At 36.0% G+C, this 26346-nt stretch overlaps 1 protein-coding gene and 1 long non-coding RNA gene across 8 annotated transcripts in view; one reads left to right on the top strand and one right to left on the bottom strand.

The window, feature by feature from the left end:
* RNF180 (ring finger protein 180) overlaps positions 1 to 24052 on the top strand; it is a 192937-nt gene extending 168885 nt beyond the window's left edge. For all 6 annotated transcript variants that reach the window (XM_027605364.2, XM_027605363.2, XM_027605362.2 and 3 more), the window contains one exon: positions 23058 to 24052. In XM_027605364.2, coding sequence (XP_027461165.1) covers positions 23058 to 23257 — 200 coding nt within the window. In that variant the 3' untranslated portion in view covers positions 23258 to 24052. The remainder of the gene's footprint in view (positions 1 to 23057) is intronic.
* Positions 9159 to 26346, bottom strand: part of LOC113928966 — a 59047-nt gene continuing 41859 nt past the window's right edge. For both annotated transcript variants that reach the window (XR_003522042.1, XR_003522040.1), the window contains exons 4-6: positions 14806 to 14888; positions 14542 to 14656; positions 9159 to 10026 (exon numbers count right to left, since the gene is read on the bottom strand). This is a non-coding gene — a long non-coding RNA (uncharacterized LOC113928966). The remainder of the gene's footprint in view (positions 10027 to 14541; positions 14657 to 14805; positions 14889 to 26346) is intronic.

Here is a 26346-nt window from a genome sequence, read left to right on the forward strand (position 1 = left end):
TTATTTGCTGTTCCTTTTCTAGCTCTTTTAGGTGTGAGATTAGGTTGTGTCTTTGAGACTTCTCCTGCTTCTTTGAGGTAGGCCTGTATTACAATTTACTTCCCTCTTAGGACAGCCTTTGCTGCATCTCAAAGGTTTTGGACCATCATGTTTTCATTTGCATTTGCTTCCATGTATTTTTTTTTTATTTCTTCTTTAATTCCTGGTTAACCCATTCATGATTTAGTAGGATATTCTTCAACTTCTATGAATTTGTGGTCTTCCCAATTATTTTCTTGTGGTTGACTTCAAGTTTCATAGTGTTTGTGGTCTGAAAATATGCATGGTATGACTTCAATCTTTTTGTACTTGTTGAGGGCTGATTTTTGACCCACTAAGTGATCCTTCCTGGAGAATATTCCATGTGCACTTGAGAAGAATGTGTATTCTTCTACTTTAGGATGAAATGTTCTGATTATGTCTGTTAAATCCATCTGATCCAGTGTGTCATTCAAAGCCATTGTTTCCCTGATTTTCTACTTAGATGATCTCTCCATTGCTGTAAGTGGGGTGTTAAAGTCCCCTACTATTATTGTATTATCATCAATGAGTTTTTTTTTTTAAGATTTTATTTATTTGATAGAGACACAGCAAGAGAGGGAACACAAGCAGAGGGAGTGGGAGAGGGAGACACAGGCTTCCCGCCAGCGGGGAGCCCGATGTGGGGCTTGATCCCAGGACCCTGGGATCATGACCTGAGCTGATGGCAGATGCTTAATGACTGAGCCACCCAGGTGCCCCTCAATGAGTTTCTTTATGTTTGTTGTTAATTGATTTATCTTTTGGGTGTTCCCAATTTGGGAGCATAAATATTAATAATTGTTAGATCTTCTTGATCAATGGACCCCTTAATTATGCTGTAATGCCCTTCTTCATCTCGTTATAGTCTATGGTTTAAAATCTAGTTTGTCTGATATAAGTATGGCTATTCTGGCTTTCTTTTGACATCCATTAGCATGATAGATGGTTCTCCATCCTCTCACTTTCAATCTGCAGGTGTCTTTAGTTCTAAAATGAGTCCCTGTAGGGTCTTGGTTTTTTTATCCATTCTGATAGCCTGTGTCTTTTGATTGGAGCATTTACTCCATTTACATTCAGAGTGATAACTGACAGATATGAATTTAGTACTATTGTGTTACCCATAAAGTTGGTGTTTCTGGTGTTGTTCTGTGTTCCTTTCTAGTCTTAGTTGCTTTTGGTCTTATTTTTCCCCAAAAAGTCCCCTTTAATCTATCTTGCAGGGCTGGTTTAGTGGCTATGAATTTCTTTAGTTTTTGTTTGTCTGGGAAGCTCTTTCTCTCTCCTTCTATTCTGAATGACAGCCTTGCTGGATAAAGTATTCTTGGCTGCATATTTTTACCATTCAGCACATTGAATATATCATGCCACTCTCTTCTTGCCTGCCAAGTTTCTGTGGACAGATCAGAGCCAACATGTTTTAAATGTTTTTCTTCTTACAAATTCATATTTTATACATAAAATGGATGATGTGGAAAGGAATGGAAATATTCTAGATAAACATGAGCTAGCACTTTGTATTTGTTATCAGATACTATTTGCACTGATGACTCTGTCAGTTCTTTGTTCTCTTACCTGAAGTGTCCACCATTTCCAGGCCTTGTATCCTCTGTTTATCAGTATCCAAGTTGACATGATTTCCAGCCATGTCATGTTGGTTGGTTCTCTAAGAAAACACTTTTACATAAATATACATGTAAAACTAACTAGCTAAGAGGTTTTACCAAGATCTTTTGTAGAAAAAAAAGTTCCATGTTGAATTTTTTTCTGAATATACTCTTAAGTCAAAGAAATGAAAAAAAAAAAGGCATGATTTAAAAATCCATGTCTTAATTTTTCTGGCAGTAATAAAAACATGGAGCTGAATTTCAGGCATCTGAGATCTATTTATGACAAATTCATTCATTTCTTATAAAAGCCTGGGGCAGTGCTTTATTTTGTTATAATTTTATCTGAAGGTTTTAGAATAATTCTGCAAGTTTATACATGCTCAGTATAAATGAAAGAATATCCACATGGAAAAGAATGCTTATTTCTAATAGAAAACAAAACCATACATGCTCAAGCAGCAGGAGTTTGAATATAAACCAGAAATTTGCCTTCTCAGAAAGTCGGAGGTAAGTCAGAGAAATTTCCAAATATGCTACAGACTTGGTGGTGCCTCTTAGCAGAAAGTGCATTAACCTTTGCATTTCCTCTGAAACTGGAACAATTTTATTCAAAAGATAATTTTTTGAAAGGGCTTACAAATTCCAAAGTACCTTTTCCTTTCTATTTATTTTCCAGTGGCAGAATCAGACCCTATTTTTGCTGTAGGATTTACTTAGGAGTTTAAAATTTATTTCAGAAGCCAACCAAGTATCAAAGCCTGACAATATCATAAACTACTTTAAAAACAAGTAATTACATGCATTCCCACTAAAATATAAAGTATAAATTGTAAGGAACTAGAGAGGATACATAATATATCTACTTCAACCAGTACACAAATAGCCTCAACAATCACACTCAGAGATGGACTTCTATACTCTGCTTATCACATGCAATGTTATGGAGCTCACTACCTAAAAAAGGAAGTTTGTACATTTTCATAACTCTATCAGACAAATCTCTGTTGAATAAAATCTGGACTTCTCAACAGTTTTCTTTGATTGGTTCAGGTATGTCTTAATCTTCCTTCATGTGACTGTTCTTAGAATATACAAACACATTTCATGTTCTTTTCAAGTCTTCATTCCACACAAACAGTATTCACATTCCTTCAACTGTTCCTTATGGAACCTGGTTTCTAGGTCCTGTTTCAGAGATAGTAACAGGACTGGGAACCATGTCAATTGGAAACTTGCTACTAATAAACTGAGGATGAAATTCTAGAAATAGTAGTTATTTAAGGGAAAGAACTAAGATTGACAGAGTCATAACTGCCATTAGTACCTGATAAGAGGTGTAAAGTGCTCACTCACATTTATTTAGAATATTTCCATCCCTTTTCACATGACCCAATGTTAACCTGGTGCTGGGTCACTGAATCTGTGGTCTCTGTCTAAGGCAGAATAGTTCAGTTAGGCATTGGACTCAAAATTAGAATGCCTTTTCTTTCTATATTAAGTTTATGATCCAAATGAATTCTAATACAAATTGTACATTTCTTTCAAACATCACCATTCCATAGCTCTTACTTAAAAAACTACCAGCACTTTCATTCTCTCACACTCTCTCTCACATACACATACACATACTCACACACACAAACTTCATCCCCTTTATTGTTTTGCATAGAGAGAAGTTGCTTTATTAATTCCACATGAAGTTGGATGTTGGCAGAAAATACATTTACAAACACTTGGATATATAACATAAATGTATACATATGCACATAAATTTAAAACCCACCCACTGACCACTGGCATCTGACGTTAGCACTAGAGACAAATTCTTATGGTGAGAGAGGGTAGCTGCAGCTGACCTTGGCCCTGAGCTGACAATTTTAATTGCTTTCCCTAACTACCTTGCACAATAGATGACCCAAAGTTACTGTTGAAACTTAGAGTAAGATGACTCTGGTACTGGATGGACACTGGAATTTTCGAACCTCTGATTAAGAAAGGCTAGAAAGGAAGTAAAGGAATTCAGCACAGCCAAACTCAAACTGGACTGTCAATGTCTAGTAAATGGTGTTGTTTAATTAAAAAAAAAAGATTTCAGCAGTGTTCATTTGTTCTAATGTCTGACCACTGTATGACTGCTCTGTTGGGGCAGTGGGCAATATACATATTGATTATGAATCATCCTGGGAAACTGTGGTCAATTTTGGAATGAAAAATGAAGATTAAGGAGGTGAACCTTAAGAGAAGAAATGGAAAACTTAATCTACCACTGAGACACCTAGTGATCACTTTAACCTATTCCATGATCATGGTATGTGGCATACTCTTGTGAACAATGACAGGCAGGGACCGTAATGGTACCCTGACAATGATTCGGGGTCTGTGCAGTGGCTGCAGATTATTGTTTGTGTTGTATTACACCTTTTATCCAAAATGATCAGAGAATATGAAAAATTTTAGTAGACCTCCACTGTGTTATAGACCTATTACATATTTGAGATACAGTGACAAAATGGGATGCAGGGCTGTTCTCTCTTGATTCAGCAATCTCATTTGATCATCAGCCAAGAAAAAAAAAAGATGGATTTGCTGGATGAGGGGACCAGATTAGAGGGGTACATGTGCCTGACTCAGACCACAACAATGAGAAAATAGACAAAGAACCCTGAATAACAGCAGGAAGAGACACAAGTCAAGCTACTATTTCTGGTAATAACAACAGTGGAGATTTCTTCTTCTAGGATACAGAAGATATAATGAGACATAGTAAAATATAATAAATGATGGGAAGAATCAGTATAAATGCCACTGTCTTAGGGAGAAATGATAAATTATAAAAATCATATTAATAAATCAGAGAGCTATGGACATTTAAAAAGGCAAAGTGAATTAAAATTCCATTGTGGGGAAAGTCCCCCAGGAAAGCTAATATTGCCAGCTATTTGCTTCTTTGGGTATTTTCTAAGTCTGGGAATTATCTCAGGATCAGTCTTGCCATAGGGAGAGAAGTCTACTAGGAGTACGAGAAATGAGCAGGGGTTTCAATAACCAAATGGACTGGCATGTCAGACTGGAAGAATAGTCCAAACATACGGCAAATTTTCCCCATAAGACATTTGCTGAGAGCTGTGGCAAAACTAGAGATTAAGTAGTTAGCCCCAAAAAAGCAATTTCCTGCTGTCTTACAGAGTTTAAGAATAAAGTCATAGTATAAAAAGGGGCCTACAACAAATATATAGTAAGAATTCTCCTTAAGACATTTCCCTTGTTTTAACTTTATTTTAATTCCAGTATAGTTAACACACAGTATTAGTTTCAGGTATACAATTCTATAATACTATAATAATAATTCTATAATACTATAGAACACTCAGTGCTCATCATGTAAGTGTACTCTTGACTCCCTTCACCTATTTCATCCACCCCTGTCCCATCTCCCCTCTGGTAACCATCAGTTTGTTCCTACAGTTACAAGTCTGTTTTTGGTTTGTCTCTTTTTCCTTTGTTCACTTTTAAATCATATGGTATTTTTCTTTCTCTGTCTCATTTCACTTCGATTTATACTCTTTAGCTCCATCCATGTTGTTGTAAATGTCAAGATTTCATTCCTTTTTATGGCTGAGTAATATCCCATTATACACACACACACACACACACACACACACACACACACACACACACACAATCTTCTTTATTCATTCATCTATCAGTGGAGACTTGGGCTGCTTCCATAATTTAGCTATTGTAAATAATTCTGCAATAAACATAGGGGTGCATATATTTTTTCAAATTAGTGTTTTCATATTCTTTGGGTAAATACCTGGTAGCAGAATTACTGGATCAAATTGTAATTCTATTTTTAGTTTTTTGAGGATCCTCCATGCTGTTTTCCACAGTGGCTGTCCCAATTTGCATTCCCAGCAGTAGTGCACAAGGGTTCTTCTTTCTCTGCATCCTTGCCAACACTTGTTTCCTTGTTGTTTATTGTAGCCATTCTGACAGTGTGAGGTGATATCTCATTGTGGTCTTTTGTTCTTGGAGAAGTCTCCCAAAGATCCCTGCCCCTCCAGCACATGCTCTGAGTTTAGTAAACAAACCTCCTTCTCATACACCCCATGTGTTTTTCAAACTCCTGCTTCTATGCTATATCTCAGTGGGGCTGTTTGTTTTGCTCTCTCTTTAACGGTGGGGACTCATTTTCCTCTAGCCCTCCCAGGACTCCAAGAGCTGAGCCCACTGATTTTTGAAGTCCCAGGTGTTAAGGCCCACTGATTATAAAAATTCAAGAAATTATGCCCCTCTGGTTTGCAAAGCCAAATGTTAGGGGATTTGTTCTCCCTATGCAGGTTCCCCATATCTGGGGTGTCTGGTGTGAGGGTCTGTTTTTCTCCACTCTCCGAGCCGGCAGCACCCTTCCCTCCCACGGACAGCCCATGGGTCTGTTTAGCTTTCCACCATGTCTCCACCCTTCCTACCTTCTTTGATGTGGCCTCTTCTCTACATTTAGCTGTGGAAAGCCGGTTCTGCCAGTCTTCGAGTCATTTTATGGGTTATTTATACTGATGTCAGTGTTATCTAGTTGTGTATGTGGGATGAAGTGAGCTTCTACTTCATCATCTTCTGCAGAAGTCTAACATTTCCCTTATTTTAAACCTTGTAGGGTGAAAGGATAGAGTTCCATTTACAACCTCTGAAAAGCAGACCTTTCAGATTAGAGGAGATGGAGACCTACTAAACTTTTAACTAAAAACCCAAAGGACCATGCTCAAGGAGTAGTCAAGACCTGAAAAACAGAGTACAAATCTCCTGTGGTCCCATAGTGAACTCCATAGGGCTATGGAGATAAAGTCCCATTGAAGGATTGCAAAAACGATAGGATAGGCCATGCCATTAAGCCATTTGAAATCAGAGGTAGACTGACTGTAGTTAAAGCTGCAACCTTAACTTTACCTCCACCCTAGCTTATTCATTATTTGGTTCAGGTGATCAACCTCTCACCCTATCTGAAAGACAAAAGAAAGAGTCAACCTTTTTGGGAGGAAATAATATCTACTTCAATCTGCATGAATCATTCACACAATAAAGAATTATGAGACAAAGGAAGGTTAGGAAAGTGTGACCAATAATCAAGAGAGGAAGCAGAAAATAGGAGTAGATCCCCAGTGATCTAGATGTTGGCGTTATCAGACTAGGGTGTTAAAATAACTAAACAAATGCTAATGAAAAGAGAAAAAGATGGGCAACATAGATAAAAGAGTAGACAATATCAATAGAAAAAAGAAGCTATTAAAAACAACAAAAAGGACACTGGGAATTAACAATCACTGAGCCCTGTGTTATTAGTGGCTCAGGTCTCTGTGTTCACAGCCATTGCCTTGGATTGGCATGGCTTTTTTTCCTCCCACTTCTACTTCCAGAACTCAAGTATAATGGGTACCCTTGCATCCTATCTCTGAAACCAAGGAGGGCCTTTTTTAGCCAGTCCCCTATTCTCATGCTTTCTACCTTTTGTAGGTTGAATGATAGAAATCTGCTATACTTCTCTTGAGTTCTACTTCATCCATGCAACTGGGCTGATGAAGTGAATTGAGAGTTCAGTGTGTAGCCTTAGTTCTGCCTCTCACTCTGTATACAGATCCCAAGTTGAAGACAAGAGGAAGAAACAAGAAACAAGAAGCTCATTATTCTTTTTTTTTAATATTTATTTGTTTATTTGACAGAGAGAGGGAGAGAACACAAGCAGGAGGAGCGCAGGCAGAGGGAGAGGGAGAAGCAGGCTTCCCACTGAGTAGGGAATCTGACACGGGGCTGGATCCCAGGATCCCAGGATCATGACCTGAGCCGAAGGCAGCTGCTTAACCAACTGAGCCACCCAGGTGCTCCAAGAAGCCCCTTACTCTTTAAACCAATTCACTACCACCCCAGATTTATGAAATTACCTGTTGATTGCTTCATTAAGCAACGTTTTATATCTCATTTGGCTAGTGATCCATTCACCAGAATCTAGATAATATAATTTACACGGTATAGCTTACTCTTCCTCAGCTTATAGCCTCCTAAGGGGCTTTTAGCCTACCTCATCGTAGAGAATTACCTACCAGAGTTTACCTCCTAGACTTTTCTAAAAGCAGTCATAGCTTTGAAGTCAGGAATGCCACATTGCAAAACGCCAGGAAGGACTTTTATATAGTTGTGTTTTTGAAAGGTGCTCTCTGGAGTTCTGCAGTGCACAGCATAAAAATGAATGTTTGTAGTCACTCCATATCTTGTTTCTTTTCATGATAAATAGGGCTTATACTTAGAGTTGTGGCTGCTTGACCCTTAGGACAATCTTTCCAGTGAGTAAGATAACTATCCACAAGAGTGTTTCATGCCTCTTATATAATTATATGCTTATGCCTCCATACATAACTTTATTAGAAAGCACCATAATAACCTCAATATTTATATGAGAAAAATAAAGTAACAAGGAAGTGCTCATTAAATAAAATTTAAAATGTATTAATTATAGGCGGATTGAAGAGATGGAACCTGTAGTCTCAACAATTTCTTTTTTTTTTTTTTTTTTTTTAAATACTTTTTTAAAGATTTTATTTATTTGAGAGAGAGAATGAGAGAGAGAGAAAGGTCAGAGGGAGAAGCAGGCTCCCCGCTGAGCAGGGAGCCCGATGTGGGACTTGATCCCGGGACTCCAGGATCATGACCTGAGCTGAAGGCAGTCGCTTAACCAACTGAGCCACCCAGGCGCCCTCAACAATTTCTTAATGAAATGTGCTCAGTGTTCAGATATAAATGATTTGAAAACTAGAATTTCTCTTTAAAATAGGGGCACATCCAACCCAAAACACTCATACCACCTGTCATGACAAATGCAAAATAGAACAAATTATAAAGTTTGCATTACCTCATATAACTATCTAACATTACTCATATTTACTGCCCAAAAGCCCTCCATTGTTCATAAGTTATTTTAAGTGGATGTAAATCGTAAAAATCTTATAATAGACTAACAAAAATTCTGAAGTTATGGAAGGAATTTGGTTTTTTTTTGCAAAGTATTATTAAATTTGCATGGTAAAAAATGTTTTTTTCAAAATGACATAACCAGCTTCTAGGGAATTTGGTTTGCATCACGCATCCCTTAGAGCATTTTTGTAAATTACTCATACACATTTCAGTCCAGTCAGGTGAGCAGTTAGCTTGATCACACTAATAAAAAGATAAAGAACTTCCAGGAGAGAGAGTCATCAGCATTCATAATCTTAATCCAGAATTTGAGGAATTAGGCTTCCTAAAATAGAGCAACTACAAAATAAGACCATTATTATGAAACAAAACTTCTCATCTCGGAAAATTTCCAGGTCATCAACTGACTTTAACAGATGAAAAATCATTTTTTTTTTTTTTTTTTTTTTTTGTATGAAGGAGGAGAAGAGCTAAGGTTTTGTTTTGGTTTTTTTGAAGCAAAACAGTTTCTGGGCATTAATTTCTGTTATTTCACACTGTAACCTTGAATGAATTCTGGTGCCCTAGCCATATCTCAGACCAATTAAATCAGAATCTCTGGAGATGGATCCCAAAAATCAGTATTTAAAGTTCCTCCAGAGATTCCAATGTGCAGCCGAAGTACCAAAGGTGAGGTACATTGCTCTTGAAGCTGCTAGGACTTGTAGCTCTACAGCAGTACAGAATTGTGGACTCAGAATGGAAAGATACCTAAAAGGTCCTTTTGTTTAATTCTGACTTCCAGGCAGTAACATATTTGTAATATTATGAAGAGTAGATTAATTAGATGGAATGCAATGCTATAAATGAGATGGTGTTTGTTTTACACTGAAATGAAATTAACTCTGGCATAGTGTAGTGATAGTTTAATAGTGCATGGCAGTTGTCCATTTGTTTTGGATAACAAATACAAACTTAACTGAGACTACAGTGCAAATTTAAGAAATCTGCAAGTAATTGCACAAACTAGAGTTTAGCCAATATGTTAAGAACACTTCTCTGAGGAAAATGCCGGGACATTTGGAGAGACCATAAAGTGGTATTGTATCCAAGGCACTAAGTATTTGTCTCTTCATCTGTAAATATATTAATTGGATTGAATTGGCTATCAAGGTAATCTCAAAAGATAAAACAAATTCCAACAAGAAAAAAAAAATAACAATTTCCTTTGGGGACATGAAGAGTATGCTAATAATCTGAAGATATTCTTAGAAGTTCCAGATCCTTCTTGCCAACTGGCAGAAAGACTGCTGTGATTTACCATTCCATAGCTGTAGCTGCATCCTTTATTTTTGCAGTGCACATGGAGAAGGACTTGCTTATTATGGCTTAAATGAATATTAATTGAGATGTGTACCTACAAATTTTAACAGCTATTAGAGTATTAGCTCATTAAAATTGATAGGATAATATGAAAACATTTTCTTGTTTCCAGATTTATAATTTACCACTGAAAACTTTCAAATGCCTGAACAGATTAAAACTTTAAATTTTTACCTTACCAGTATTAGGCTTGTGTTAAAATTAACCAAAGAAGCTTGAGATACTTAAAACAGAAAAAACTTCACACCTGTACTGGTAGTGAAATAGCTGAAATATTTTATAGCTACGCTGGATATAATGCAAGGTTATATATATAGGTTTTATAGTAGAATCTGGTAATATAATCTAAAAACATTTAATTTCTATCCCACTATTTTTTTTCATTATTACATTTAAATATCCTTTTTTCTTAAAGAGAGAATATAGTAATATATGACACAGAGACTGCTTTTTCTTTTGTTACTTTTTCTGATCTGGGAAAATGAAAGACTATAAGGATAATTTCTCAAAGCATACCAAACAGAATTTAAAGAGACTGATTAAATGACTAGAAACTTTGAGTTTCTAGAAACATGTATTATGCTTTTAAGTTACTTTATTCTACATTGCTTATGTGGTATTCCTAAGAGTTCACACAGAACAGAAATAATGTTACTAGTTCAATGTTCTTAATTTAAATTGTACTTAACATAGAGTGCAATGTTGGTTTCAGGAATAGAATTCAGTGATTCCTTACTTATGTAGGACATCCAGTGCTCATCACAAGTGCCCTCTTTAATACCTATCACCCATCTAGCCCATCCCCCACCCATCTCCCTCCATCAATCCTCAGTTTGTTCTTTATCCTTAAGAGTCTCTTATGGTTTCCCTCTCTCCTTTGTTTTCCCCCTTCCCAGATGCTCATCTGTTTTCTTTCTTAAATTCCATATATGGGTGAGATCATACGGTGTTTGTCTTTCTCCGACTGACTTATTTCATTTAGCATAATACACTCTGGCCCCATCCACATCATTGCAAATGGCAAGATTTCGTTCTTTTTGATGGCTGAGTAAAATTCCATTGTATATATACACCACATCTTCTTTATCCATTCATCTGTCGATGGGCATCTGGGCTCTTTCTATAGTTTGGCTATTGTGGACGTTGCTGCTATAAACAATGGGGTGCATGTGCTCCTTCAAATCAGTATTTTTGTATCCTTTGGGTAAATACCTAGTAGTGCAATTGCTGGATCACAGGGTAGTGCTACTTTTAACTTTTTGAGGAACCTCCATACTGTTCTCCAGAGTGGCTGCCCCAGTTTGCATTCCCACCAACAGTGCAAGAGGGTTCCCCTTTCTCTGCATTCTCACCAACACCTGTTGTTTCTTGTGTTGTTCATTTTAGCCATTCTGACAGAAAACCATAGAACTCTTAAAAAGAAAATATAGGGGTAAATCTTCATTTACCCCTTCATGGACTCTTAGGCATGACACCAAAAGCATGAACACTAAAAAAAACATGAACTTCATTAAATGCAGCCTACTTAATAGAAAATATTTACAAATCATACTTCATAAAGGCTTAATACCCAGAATATATAAAGAACTCAATAAGACGACAACCCAATTAAAAAAATGGGCAGCAGACTTGAACAGACATTTCTCCAAAGATATACAAACACCCAATAAGTATATTAAAAGAAGCTCAACATCATTAGTCATTAAGGGAATGAATGCAAATGAAAACCACAATGAGATCACACCTACTAGAACAGCTCTAATAAAAAATTAACAGAAAACAAGTGTTTACAAGAATGTGGAGAAAAAGGAATCCTCAAAGATTGCTAGTAGCAATGTAAAATGATGCATCCCACTGCAAAAATACTTTGGAGTTTCCTCAAAAAGCTAAATATAGAATTACCATGACTTAACAGATCTACTCCTGGATATATACCCAAAAGACCTGAAAACAGGGACTTGAAGAGATACTTGTATCCCAGTGTTTACTGCAGCATTATTCATCATAGCCAAAAATGGAAGCAATCCAAGTAGCCATAAACAAATTAATGAATAAACAAAATGTGGTATATACATACAATGGAATATTATTTAGCCATAAAAAGAAATGAATTTATGATACCTGCTTACAGTATCAGTGAACCTTGAAAACCTTACACTGGGTGAAATAACCAGAACCCAAAGGATGAATATTGTATGATCTGACTCATTGAGATACCTAGAATAGACAAATTCATTGAGACAGAAAGTAGATGAGAGGTTACCAGAGACTGAGGAGAATGGGAAATTGGGAAATTATTCCTTAATGGCTACAAAGTTTGTCTTTGTGATAATGGTTGCACAACTTTTAAATGTAATTAATGCTATTGAGTTGTATACTAAAAAATGGTTAAATGGCAGATTTTATGTTATATATTTTTTGCCACAATAAAAAATCTTTTTAGGGGTGCCTGGGTGGCTCAGTCGTTAAGCGTCTGCCTTCAGCTCAGGTCATGATCCCAGCGTCCTGGGATCGAGCCCCGCATCGGGCTCCCTGCTCAGTGGGGAGCCTGCTTCTCCCTCTCCCTCTGCCTGCTGCTCCCCTACTTGTGCACTTGCTCTTTCTTTCTCTCTCTGTCAAATAAATAAATAAAATTTTTAAAAAAATATATACATTTTTTTAAAAAGAAACCATGGTATTCATTTTTTACCTGGTTCACAGAAACAAAACATTAGAAGTTTTTATGATTTTTCCTGATAACTTTATAAACTGCAGTTGACCCTTGAACAACACAGATGTTAAGGTTGCCAACACCCCCCATAGTTGAAAATCTGCACTTAACATTTTGATTCCTCCATGACAACTACTAACCAACTGTTGACCGGAAGCCTTGCTGATAAGGGAGTCTATTTGTATATGTATTATATACTGTATTCTTACTATAAAGTAAGCAAGAGAAAATGTTAAGAAAATCATAAGGAAAAGAAAATACATTTACATTACTGTATATATATTTATTGAAAAAAAATCCAGTTGTGGGGCACCTGGGTGGCTCAGTTGTTTAAGCACCCAACTTTTGATTTCAGCTCAGGTCATGATCTCAGGGTCGTGAGATCGATCCCCTGCATGGGGCTCTGTGCTCAATGGGGAGTCTGCTTGAGATTCTTTCCCTCCCTCTGCCCTTCCCCGTGCTCTCACTCTTTCTCTCTCTAAAGTAAATAAATCTTAAAAAAAAAAATCCACTTGTAAGTGACCCTGCACAGATCAAACCCATGTTGTTCATGGGTCAACTGTATATTGAAAATTAAACAGGTGTTATAGAATTATAAGTAATCCACACATACTTTAACATATTCATTAGAAAAAATTAATTTTGCAGGATTTATATATTTGACTCTGGTATCCTAAAAATACAGGAGATAAAGATGACATTTAAAATCCATTTTGTATTAGCTTTTCAAGTATATTAACAGAGTAACTCTATACCTACTTTTGACTATAAAAATATCACTCCACCTCTGCTAAGGCCTACTTAGATCAATCAACTTGGCACTATAAAAGTCTTACATAATATGAAAAAGACAGCAGTAAAATACCGTGCTTTGCCTTTTGCCTGTCCCATTACACATGAAGGATATCACAGACATCCTTTTTTTTTTTTTTTTTTTTTTAAAGCATCTAACTCCATGTAAAATGTAGGATGGGTAAGGCTGGAAAATATCTTACTGTCCTCATTCATTATCTCCAGAAAGTAAGAAAAGTGAAGTAACTCTCTCAGGATCACATAGCTGTTAACTAGCAGAACTGGGAAATCAAACAGTCCCCAGATGAGACAAAAAGAACTAGGTTCAAATCTTAATACAAATTACTTTACCTCCATAAGCCTTAATTAATTCCCTTATTTATAAAGTGTTGATGAATTTGATGCTTGTTGCAATGACTATAAAATAAGAATCAATCAATAGTATTCTGTCATCATTGTTCATTCCACTAGATTTTAAGCTCTGAGCATGCAGTGTGTCCGTCTTGCTCAGTGATATATCTGAGGGCTTTGTCCAATGCTTGGCATATGACAAATGATTCTTTCCCTTTTAATACTAATTTCAAAGCTCTCGGAACTAACCTCTAAAGAATATTTTTTCTTAAGAACTACAAAATGCATCTCAAATACATTCATAATAATATTCCATCCCTCCTAAAATATATTTGAGAGGCCTGATTTGAGACATTCTGAAAAAACAGGCTAATTATTCATTCTATTTTCTGATATCTTTCCTTATATACAGGCACTCACTCATCCATCCATTAAACAAATACATTTAGTACCCAGTATAAGCACTGTGAAAGTTGCTAAAATTGAAAAAAAATATATGAGATAATTGTTCACAATCTTTATGTCTCTGAGTCTTCAAAATAATGGAACCTATTTTATGGTCTTGGATGTTGAATATAAATTTGAACCATATTGGGGGGGCAGGAAGTGATGGCCTTTATCTTCTAGGATATGAGAAAAATCCTTCAGAGGTAAAATTGTTTTTATAAAACAGAATTTATAAAATGGCAGAAGTACCTGTTTGAGATTCTAGAATGCTGGTTCTTCTTTACATTTTTTCTCAACCTGACTTGGAGATTTCTTTCATAGTCCTTTCTCTTCAGTTTCACACAATGAAATTTCTCCAAGAGCACTTTCCCACATGAAGAAAAAAACAAAGAGGAAAAAAAAAAAGCCAGATTCAACTTTGGGGATTATCAATCCTTTTCTTGAACAGCTTTGTAGGTAATCTTGTGAATCTCAATCAGAATTCATAGTGATGTTGAACTAATGTTCCCTTACCTCCTGAGTCCTCTGCTCCACATCATCTTAAGCTTTATGACCAAAGCTGACCAAGCAGTCTCTGTCTGGTATATTGGTAGTTGCTGGGGAGGAGATAAAAAGACTGCTGCAGCCTCTCAAATTGATAAATGCTATACCCAGAAGCAATGCACAGTATTTTGTTTGAACAATCATTTTCATTGGTCAAGTCTCATGGCCATGTCTAACTTTCTCAGGGGCAGGGGAGTGCAAAATAAACCATGTACTCAGGAGGAGACGAGATTATTTGCGCAGAGCCCTAAATGTATCACAGTTATGCGAATTTTAGTCCAATATGTTTGAAGACTTGGATAGAATGGATAATGTATAAAAATTCCAAAACCAACTTAAGAAAAACCTAGAAAACATGAATAGACCAGCAATTAATAAAGAAACTGATGCAACTAGTAAAGAATTGGTATTTAAAAATTTACCCCCAAACCTGAAAAGACAACAGGCCCAAACGGTTTTACAGGCTGGCTTTACCAAACCATCAAGGATTTTAATTTTATGCACATTGTTTCAGAGAGTAGAAAGGACACAAGAGTGTCAATGTTGAGAACTCTTAAGGGTCTGAGATTTACCCTGTTTGCAAGCTAACAAATTAGTCTTCCACTCTCATGGGTGTTTGCAAAAAGTGTAAGATTCCTGGGTCAGAAACAAAGGATGGTCTATTACTCACAGCAATAGCCAAACAGCAGAATTGGTGATGGATACCTGAGCCCTCTTTCTCATAGGACATTACAGATAGGGCCAGGTGATACCTACACACACACTAGGATATGTTACCTGGAGAGTTCCGAGTTTATAAAATTCAATTCAATTATTTTTATTTTATTTTATTTTATTTTATTTTAGAGAGAGAGCACAAGTGGGGGGTGAGGGGCGGAGGGAGAGAGAAAATCTTAAGCCAGTCTCACAACACTGAGATCACGACCGGAACCTAAATCAAGAGTCGGATACTTAACCATCTGAGCCACCCAGGTGCCCCAAAATTCAATTCTTTTATAACACCATTAGGGCGCCTGGGTGGCTCAGTTGGTTAAGCGACTGCCTTCGGCTCAGGTCATGATCCTGGAGTCTGAGGATCGAGTCCCACATCGGGCTCCCTGCTCAGCAGGGAGTCTGCTTCTCCCTCTGACCCTCTTCCTTCTCGTGCTCTCTATCTCTCATTCTCTCTCTCTCAAATAAATAAATAAAATCTTTAAAAAAAAAAAAATATAACACCATTAAATATACTATGTTCTAAGGTTACAGTCAAACATTCCCAGAGGGGGAATCTGCCTGCCAAGACTGTATGCTATAGGAATAGCTTCCAAAAAATAGTACAGAGGGGCACCTGGGTGGCTCAGTCGTTAAGCGTCTGCCTTTGGCTCAGGTCATGATCCCAGGGTCCTGGGACCGAGCCCCGCATCGGGCTCCCTGCTCAGCAAGGAGTCTGCTTCTCCCTCTCCCACTCCCCCTGCTTGTGTTCCCTCTCTTGCTTTGTCGCTCTCTGTCAAATAAATCTCAAAAAAAAAAAAAAAAGTACAGAATAGAAGCAGTCATTACTTCTATATGCAAGATATGCAGACATACAGATACCCATGCAGAACTGTCACCTATTTGCCAAAGTATTTTATAAAGCCAATAAAATCATGATAAACCAAAAACATAAAACAAAATTATACACCAATCTTCCTTACAAACATAGGAATAAAAATTCCATATAAAATATATAAAGCTGAATTATCAGTGTATGAAAACGAGTATCATAAACACATGGAATTTATCCTAAGTATGAAGGAAGGATAAAACATTGGAAAATCTATCACTTTAATAGATTTTAATTCAACATTTTAAAAAATCTGTGTGAATTCATCACATTAACAGATTAAAGAAGAAAACCATATGAACATCTTGCAAGATACAAAGAAACTATTTTGACTTGACCAAATGGTTATGTTTAATATTGGCACAAGAATCCAAATTTTCTGATCTCTTGATGAGAAAGATTTTCCCTGCACTGTGCTTTTTTTTCCCCCCACTATAATATATTGGGGGGAAAAAGTATTAAGTTTATGTCTTTACTGTGTTCTTTAAAATAGTATAGTTAGAAGGTACTAATATTATTAGATATTCTTTTAAAACATGTCTGAATACCAGACTAATTATCATTCGTTTATCACCAGTAATAGGTTGTGATTAAGTCCATGTAAAAGTGAATTCCTGGTGCAGAAGATTTCACCCCATTAATTCCAATCCAAATTCTCTTGGAATAAAGTAGTTGCCTATATTACAATATATACATTCACTATGATGATGATTTTAGACATACTGTCTCCTAGGCTATGTATTTTAACGGGGGCAAAGATTGGTTTGGGGGGCCACCAAAAAATCCTAGACAATACAGTGGTTTGTGGCCCTCAAAAGCTTAACTGTACCTGACAAAAATCTTATTCTTTCCTATTTATTTTCTCTCATTAGGAAGAATTAGGCTTAAGTTAATTTATTGATTAGAATACATAAATTTAAATTTAACTTATTTGTCCCCTTATGGGGGGGTGCTAATATTTTAAAAAATATTGAGAAACACTGTTCCAGACTCATAGTTTCTTAAAACAGGAACTATGTCTTAAAATATCTTTGAATCCAAAGAGGGCACATACTGCATGGAGCACTGGGTGTTACAGGCGAACAATGAATCATGGAACACTACATCAAAAACTAATGATGTAATGTATGGTGATTAACATAACCAAAATAAATAAATAAATATTTAAAAAATATCTTTGAATCCTTAGCCACTAACAGATAGTAAATATACTCTCTATAATGTTGAATAGATCTCATAGTTTCAGTGTCTCATACCCTGACAATCTACTTAAAGTTAGCCACTGCCTTGAAGAAATCAACTCATACTTGAAAGAAACAATTAGAAACCATTAATATAGACATAATATGAAGAACAAGCTCTGGCAAGAAAAGGTAGCTTCTTCCTCATATTAATAGCAACAATAATAATGTAATAAGAAAAATCTAACATTCACTAAACCTTTATAATGGGCCAGGCGTGAGCTTTATATGTGTTAATTCATCTAATCCTCATGATAGTCCAATGAATTAGGTCCTTTTATTTTGATCATTTTACAGTAGAATCCGTTACTGATTACTGGAATTAATCACTGGTTAGTATTCTGGCAATTTTTCTGATGTCATAATCTATCTAATACTTACCAAGTAACAACATCTATGAGGTGATTTTCCTTTCATCACATTTTGGTTGAGAAACTGCAATCATCCCATCCAATTTATAGCTTTGGAAATCCCAAAATTGTTACAAAAACCTACTCACCAACTCCCCACTTAAAAAAAATTGAAGGGGTGCCGGGGTGGCTCAGTGGGTTAAGCATCCAAGTCTTGATTTCAGCTCAGGTCATGATCACAGGGTCATGAGATGGAGCCCCTCACCAGGCTCCCCTCTGGGCATGGATCCTGCTTAAGATTCTCTCTCTCTTTCTGACCCTCCCTTCCACCTCCCTCTTTCCCTTTCTCTTTCTCAAAAAATAAAAAAATAAATTAATATTAAACAAGCAATGATCCTTATGCATCTTACCTGTAAAAACTTAGTGCCTGAACCATCCTGGGTCACCATCACTTTCTGGTGTTCAAAGCTGAAAATTAGCATTAATGAGGACACTCTTAGAATGAAAGGGGCTCTCTTAGTGGTTATACCAGGACAACAAAGGCAAACTCAGACTGTCCTGAGGAAACCACACAGGATCTCCCTACTCATAATGCTTCATCTTTTGTGCCATGTCTTAGCCCTACTTTTTTCTAGGGCTATTCCATTAATGCCATCATTTCCTTTGACCCAAGCAACTAAAACTTGAATCTGAAACATCTAAGGTTTATAAATATTCCTTTAGGTCAGAAAAATCACTTTAGTATATAATAATAATTTCCAATAACAGTGCTACCTGTTCTCCGGCCTCTATTTGTGAAGAAGACTTTGAAAAGGAGTATCAACTACTTTGGGAATATTTGTGTTTATGTGTTAGGCTAATTTCTGAATGTGAGAAAAACTCTTCCCACTTCTCTGTCCTACACCAACAAAAAGACACCTTTTTCTCTTAAAATAATGACTACAGTTTAGAGAATGGTAGTTAGATAGTCTTAAAAAACTGTTGGAGTTGAAATCTCCTTAATATACTCTCCAAAAAAGAATACCCCCCAAGTTGGGTACAAAGCAATCCACTGGAATGTGGGAAGAGAACATAAAAATATATATTCTATTTATCTAAACAGAAGAAAAGTTAAGCTTTGCTAATATTGAGTGAAGACTAACAGTGGCATCCTTACTTACATGTTATGATGGTATGTAATGTTGGCTAAAGAAAACGAAGTCTAATAACAGAAGGGCTGACTTGATTAGTGTGTTTTCTATGTGTTACAATATGTTGAAGTTTGCATATGCGCAGTTAAATGGATTTTACATTATATTATCTAGTTTTAGATAAATACCAGGGCAAAGTACACAAGAGACTTAATAATTCTATAAAGAAATCACATTAGAGATAATAATAAAGCAAACAAAAAAAGTAGAGGGGAAGAAACATCATCCTATTGTAAATGTTTTATAAGCTATAAAAATTAATAATTAAAAAATAAAATGTGATAGGAAGTTAGCCAAAAAATTATGAATTATTAAAAACCTATTTGAAAGATGGCCCTCTAATTTATTCTAAAATATCATTTCCCTGTTATCTCATCCTTTTTAATGTCATGTTTTAAATCTACATAATACAAGTAAATATAATTTACTGAAAATTATAAAATATTGATAAAAGTAATTGGAAAAGACACAACTAAATGGAAAGCTATTGCATGTTCATTGATTACAAAAATTAAGATGTCCATGCAACTTAAATATGTACAGTTTTTATTTTAAAATATTAAACATATAAACAGTAATCTAGAATTGTCCTTGATCAAAGAAGTTTGACTTTAAATAATGATACTACCCAAGTGACTGTAACCTTGCCATCAAAATAAGCAGCCTCATCTAGAGCACAATATTAATGTTCTTCCATTGTTAAAATGGATGAACCAGAATCTGCTTCAAGCTTGAGCCTCACAGAACCTTCACCACCAGAGTTACTAGCAGCTACCAAAATTATAGCTTTTCCATAGTTCATTTATTGTCCCCGCTCACTAACATTAATAAGCACAGAAATACTTAAAGTAGGCATTAGTAAGTAAAAACCAAAGATTACGATCAGATTATCGGTCCTTTGAAAATTGGATTTTTTTAAGAAGCCTTTGCAACTACATATTGGTCAGCCAACAAAAAGAGGTTGCCATTGGGCAAGCTTATACTCAAGCTCTAAATAGTTAGCATGGACATATTACAAAGAAAAAGGACAGTATTTCACAAGGAGATGTAATATTTCTCAGAAATATATTCATTTAGTCATATAAGAACTATCACTTTTTTTTAAAGCTGGGTGCCAGCAGTTTATTTCGTTGTTTTTTTATTCTGCCTCAAAATATTAACATTATACCCCGGGAGATGAGAGAGTTTGGATTTCCTCAATTAAGGCCCACTTTTCCAACACATATGTGTTCCAGAGTTTGCAAATAAGAAAAGAATTCTCATATTTGCCAGTTAGATGTATATACAAAAATACATCTGTATCTCCATCTCTATCTGCATTCAACCTCCCTAGGTTCTATCGTGTATCTCTCTGTAGATACATAAATCTATTCCTAAATTCCCTCCACATCTCTCCTGCCGTACTCTGTCCTTCTTCTAAATTGCTTTATGTGTAGATCTACCGATAGCTTCTGTAGACCGAGTGGAAGGGTCTACTTCACTGCCTGAAAATAGAGGTTATAATGTCTGAAACATGACTAGCCAGCTCGGTCTCAGGACAGATGGGACGTTAGCTTTGTCTAGGGAAGCCATCTGGAAGAATGGCTCCCTTAATAAGATGGGAGGAAGGCTGTGTCAGAGTGTTTGGAAGGCCTTTGTACACCTGGGGGTGACACTTGTGCACATGTCACATAGAGCTAAGAGTGGGGCTGCAGCCACATTGGAGTCCAACACCAACCACCCCAGAGGAGTCTGTCCTGTCAGTGGTTGGCCTGTACAGTACATAACTGTGAGCTTTCGGGGGCACTGGCTTCTGTGCAAACAGTAGCCACCACTCTGGAAAATAACCTGTCAGAGAAAATGTCCACGTGGAAGCTGGTGCAACTATGGCTAGCGGGCTGCTGGCAGTAGCATTTGAGGGTGAAGCCCCAGGGCCTTTGATCTGTAAGGATATCCTCACCCAACCTTACAACCACTGGGGTCCCACAAAATGATCCTATCACCCTCTGATCACCCTGGCCTGAGAATTGGGAACCAGGATCCTAATGTCTACAAGACATCCGCTTGGGACTTGTAGGCTGCTTCCGGTCTTGGTGATCTTCACCCTCAGGCACCGACTGGTGACTACCTTCACTATACGGCCCCAAAAAATCCACAAAATAAACACAGAGCAATGCAAACGGCCATTTGGCCTGATCAGCTAAAATCAGGACTCAGCACTTGGACCGTCTTGGTGGTTTTATGGTTTCCTGAAATGCTCTGCATTTAGGACTCCACCCCAGGAAAGGTCTGTTGCACCCTTTGTAGAGTCCCCCCTGCACATGGGTTTCCTTGTGCTATAAGGTAGCGCTCAACCTCAGCTAAAAACTGAGATCAAAGAGCCACCAACTGCCTGGGAGGGATCCTATGCTGGTGTTTCCACTAGATGTTCCCTTTATCCATACAGATGACGTTTCCTTCAGCCGAGGCCAGTGGTTTTTCTGGTTTTTCTGGTACCACAATGTAAGCACTGACAAGTACACACTCTTACACACCACCAAACTCACACCTACCATTATTAAATACTAACTGACTGCATTAATTCCAGGTATAACTAGTCCCTTTACCAAACACTTATGATCGGGTCCAGTTGTCTTCTGTAGTACACTAGCTGAGTTTCAGAGCCCTGAGTGGCAAAAGGATACACTAGGGGATTTTTGGTCTGTTTGTATTTTTGTTTGTTTGTTTGATGGCTGGTTGGTTGGTTGGTTGGTTTTATAATTTTCTGAAACTTGGAGTCCAGTAAAATGACTGACTGGTTGCATTTTTCATTTCCTTTCAACCACTGATGTGACTTTGACCATATGAAGAAGGGTTCTTACAAAGAAACACCTTGTAGTGAAATATAAATTGGCCCTTCCAGGTTCTATTTTATTTATGTACTCCCATGTTCTTGGAATGGTCTTCTCCTTCTCCTATGTTCTTAAGCAGTGCTTTCGTTTTAGAGCTCATGCCTCTCTTGACATCCCCAGCAAAGAGTAGTCAAGAGCATGAAAAACCAGCTAGAGCCAGTCTAAACACAATGTGATGGAATATAACAGAGAACAAACTATTTCTGTATGTGAAAACTAGAGAGGCCTGAATCATCATCAGACTGGGAGTAGAATTATGTCCATTGCAGAAGTACCTGGTAGCATCTCAACTTACCCCTAACATTCCACCTTCACATACGCAATGTGTTTTCTTCAAGGTTGTTGCTACAGTTGAGATTGGAGATTTTGAGATTTGCTTTTTACGTACCCATCTCCTTAAGTAAGCCCATGCTTTAAAATTTATAAAAATTAAAGCTAAATTTCTTCAACTTTGTACCTTTTGTCCAGTTTATTCAGTGCTAAAACAAGAGATATTTTTCTCATAGAATTTTGTTCAAATACCAATGAAATTCTCGAGGTATGAGATACAAGGTTAAGTTGGTGATCACAAGTTACAAAGAGCAGTTGCAACAATACAACCTGAATGAAGTTCAAATTTAGAAATTGCTCTCCTGTGGAAATAATTTAAAAATTTGTGAGGATCAATTGTGATTAAGTAATTAGATGGTACAGATAAGCAATCAGAGACCTGCCCAAGAAGGTGACAGACAGAACAAGGAGTCTCCTGACTCCACACCCCATACTCTTTGCTAATTTTACTGACCCTGCCCTTAAAACCATAACTAAGAGAGACTTCTGAGAGTTGGTTATCATTGAAAAAAAAAAAAACTGTCAGGAATACAACATATCACTCTGTGAAATCAAGATACACTCTTATTCATGGTACCAGTGTTCATAATGCAGCTTCCTTTCGGAGCACGTAACTGAATTCCGTGAGCTTCAAAATAATGTGTTCATGCATCTTGTAGGTTTCCACAGACGTGCAGCTCCAGTTACAAGAAGGCAATTCCCACATGGTGCACATAGGATGGATTATCTGCACTTTGAGGATGATAGCCGTGGATGGTGGTTTGACATGGATATGGTGATCATCTATATTTATTCAGTGAACTGGGTCATTGGATTCATTGTTTTCTGCTTTCTTTGCTATTTTTTCTTTCCGTTTTAGGAATTTTCATACCTTACTACAGTTGAACAATCACAAATGATGTAGATAGCAATTAAACCTTTTTAAAATGTGCTTTGAAGTTTTTATAATGTTGCATTATATAAATTGGTGTTTATAGAAAGTATGAGAATAATGGACTTATTTATTAATGTTTTTCACGTAACGAACTACAGTTTATTCAGGAGCTAGTCTGTCTAGCACTTAGCAACAATGCACTATTAATTTCATAATTAATTTCATAATTCCTTCTGGTTTAGGATTTATGGGCTCTGATTTTACAATACCGCTTTTATACTTAATTGTAAAGACTGAGGTTTTCCCTCCACTGAAAAGTAGTAAAAATACAAAATGAAATGATAATCTGGGTAGATAGTATCTTTGCTGAAAAAATATCTAGTCAATCACCACTTATTCTTAGGCAAATTATGTGCATTAGAGATAAATTATATTTTCTGGGAACTAATCTAACAGGGTATATTCAGTTTTGGTTTCCAATTATCTCTACCTATTTCCTGTCCTATTAAAAAAGCTGGCTATTCTTTATACAGACCTAATAATAGCATTAGTGCAACATTTTTAATTATTATAAAAACAGAATAGTAAATGCAAAAAGCCTGAGACCCCCAATAGACAGAGAAATATATTAATACTTTCCAAATTGCAGGATGACTCACCTGAAGAAATAAAATACTTACTTATTTTCAGTAGTTTAAAAGAGCAATGCATGTCCAAAATGTAACCAATTTAGTGATTTAACACAGAGGTTGTCAAATATATTGTAAATGTGCAATAAAGAGTGGCTTTTAAATTTTTTTCTTTGTTATTAATTTAATACCTGGAATAAGGAATTGTTGGAAATAGGCTTATGGATATAGACAAAGAAAACCTGGCATTTCTTTTTATTTATTATGACAGTACTATAAGCCTTGGAATCGGTTTTTCCCTTAATTAAAAAAAAAAAACTCTTAATTATTCCAGAATAGGAAACAGCACAAGTATCCCAATTTCAGGATTGAGAAAACGAAAGGACAAAGAAGTAAGCTTATATATCTCAGTTCCTAAGGTAGTCTTTGTGTAACCTATGAGGAAAGTTTTGATTATGAACTACTAATCCAACATTCCTACACTGTGTCATCATATAGCTGATAACGCAGTGAGCATCTTCTTACACAAGGTAAGTGCAACTGTCATGGCACTAAAAATATCACCATCCAAACAAATTGTGACTGATGAGGCCTCAAGAGTTCAGTCTAGGAAAAGTCCAAAAGAGGCCTAATTACTATAAGTAAGTGTATTTGATTTTTTTTTAATTTTATTATGTTAGTCACTATACATCATTAGTTTTTGATGTAGTGATCCACAATCGATTGTGTATTTGAATAAAAGCACCTATCTGATGTTATGTGATGTTCTAAGAAATATGATAGAATAATATATTTTTATTCTTACACTGTTACTGTGTTTAAAATTATATCTGTGAAAGGAAACAGTAGCGTACATTAGACACTATCAAATCTAGAAAGCAGAAAACTAAATACAGTTTAGAAACATCAATTTTTGCTCTTGTATCAAAATAGATAAAGTAATGCTTGTAGTCTAGTGACATATAACTAATATCTTGGCAAAACAGTGTTTTTGACAAAGCTCAGTATTACCTTACAGAAATAAAATTTGGTATTTGTAATAACTAACTTATTGCTCAAAGTGGAGGTAATACGTGTCAGGACTGAAAAATTAAGAAAACACATATGGGGGGAGACAGTATTTTAAGAACTTTAAAATGAACTGCAGCCATTTCCCAAACAATTCCTGGCTTATCATCTCTAGCAAATATGCTTTCATTCATTCCTAAATCTAAAAGTTGATTTTAGGGGCACCTGGGTGGCTCAGTCAGTTAAGTGTCTGACTCTTGATCTCAGCTGTGGTCTTGATCTCTGTGAGTTCAAGCCCTGCACTGGGCTTCATGCTGGTCATGGAGCCTACTTAAAAATAAGTAAGTAAGTAAATAAATAAATAAATAAATGTTAGTTATGATTATACATGAAGCAAAGCTAGTAGTATCATCGATACAGAATTCTCAGAGAGACAGATTTGATTCCCAATATGAATGTAGTAGCTCAGTGATATCAATTTGTAGATCTGTATCTACAAACAAAATACAAATAAAGGTAACACCTTAAATAGATAAAACAAAATACCCTCTAAAAAAAAGAAAGCATAGTCTGGAGGAACATTCTAAATGGGGTATATGAATCTTAATAACTTAGTCTGAGAATAACATCATTTGGCATATTAAAATTAAAAGTAAGTTTAGAAAATTATAAATTTCTATTTTTACTTTAAAATATGTAAATTGTATGCAAATGGAGCTAAAAGCTGCCAAATATTAAGAAGCGCAGCATTTCCTAGAGCTACCAATTTATTAGAAGCCAGATAAAACCTGAGATGAAAAGAAACCATTTTCTTCTGGTATCTGTCACGCAGTAGCCATTCAATAGATGATTAATAAATTTATAAATACATGAATGATCTTTAGAGTGAAGTATATGTTGTTCTTGTTTAGTGTTTTTCACAGTATCAATCACGTAAAAACTCGTTTTCCAATAAAGGAAAAAAAATTCTAAAACTAATGGAGTACAATATGTGCCCTAATTAATACTATTTAATAAGGTTTAATTTTCTAAGCTATCACTATCAACAATTTCTATTTCTACAGAGCTTAATTACTATGAAGGTTAATTTTAAATACTCTCACACATGCATTTAAAAAATGCCTAAAGTTGTTAACATTTCTGAATTCTTTCAGCAGGTAACTTATTTCTTGATTGTAAAAAAATGAATTCACAAACTGAAATCAGTTCATTTTATACTCAATAGAAGCTAGGGGAATCTAAATTAGACAAAACATAGAACCAGAATTTGTTCTTCAAGAATCACCAAATTCAAGAATGGGAAAAAAAAAGGCACTTAATGTTTCTCAGTCTGCTGTATTACTAATGCCACTCTAGTATTAAATGCTCAGGATAACAACAAAGCCACCATTACTTTCGTTTCTGCCTTGGAATCTTGCTTCCAAGGTACTTGGAAAG

Source organism: Zalophus californianus, chromosome 5, assembly GCF_009762305.2.
Source record: "Zalophus californianus isolate mZalCal1 chromosome 5, mZalCal1.pri.v2, whole genome shotgun sequence".
Lineage (NCBI taxonomy): Eukaryota > Metazoa > Chordata > Mammalia > Carnivora > Otariidae > Zalophus > Zalophus californianus.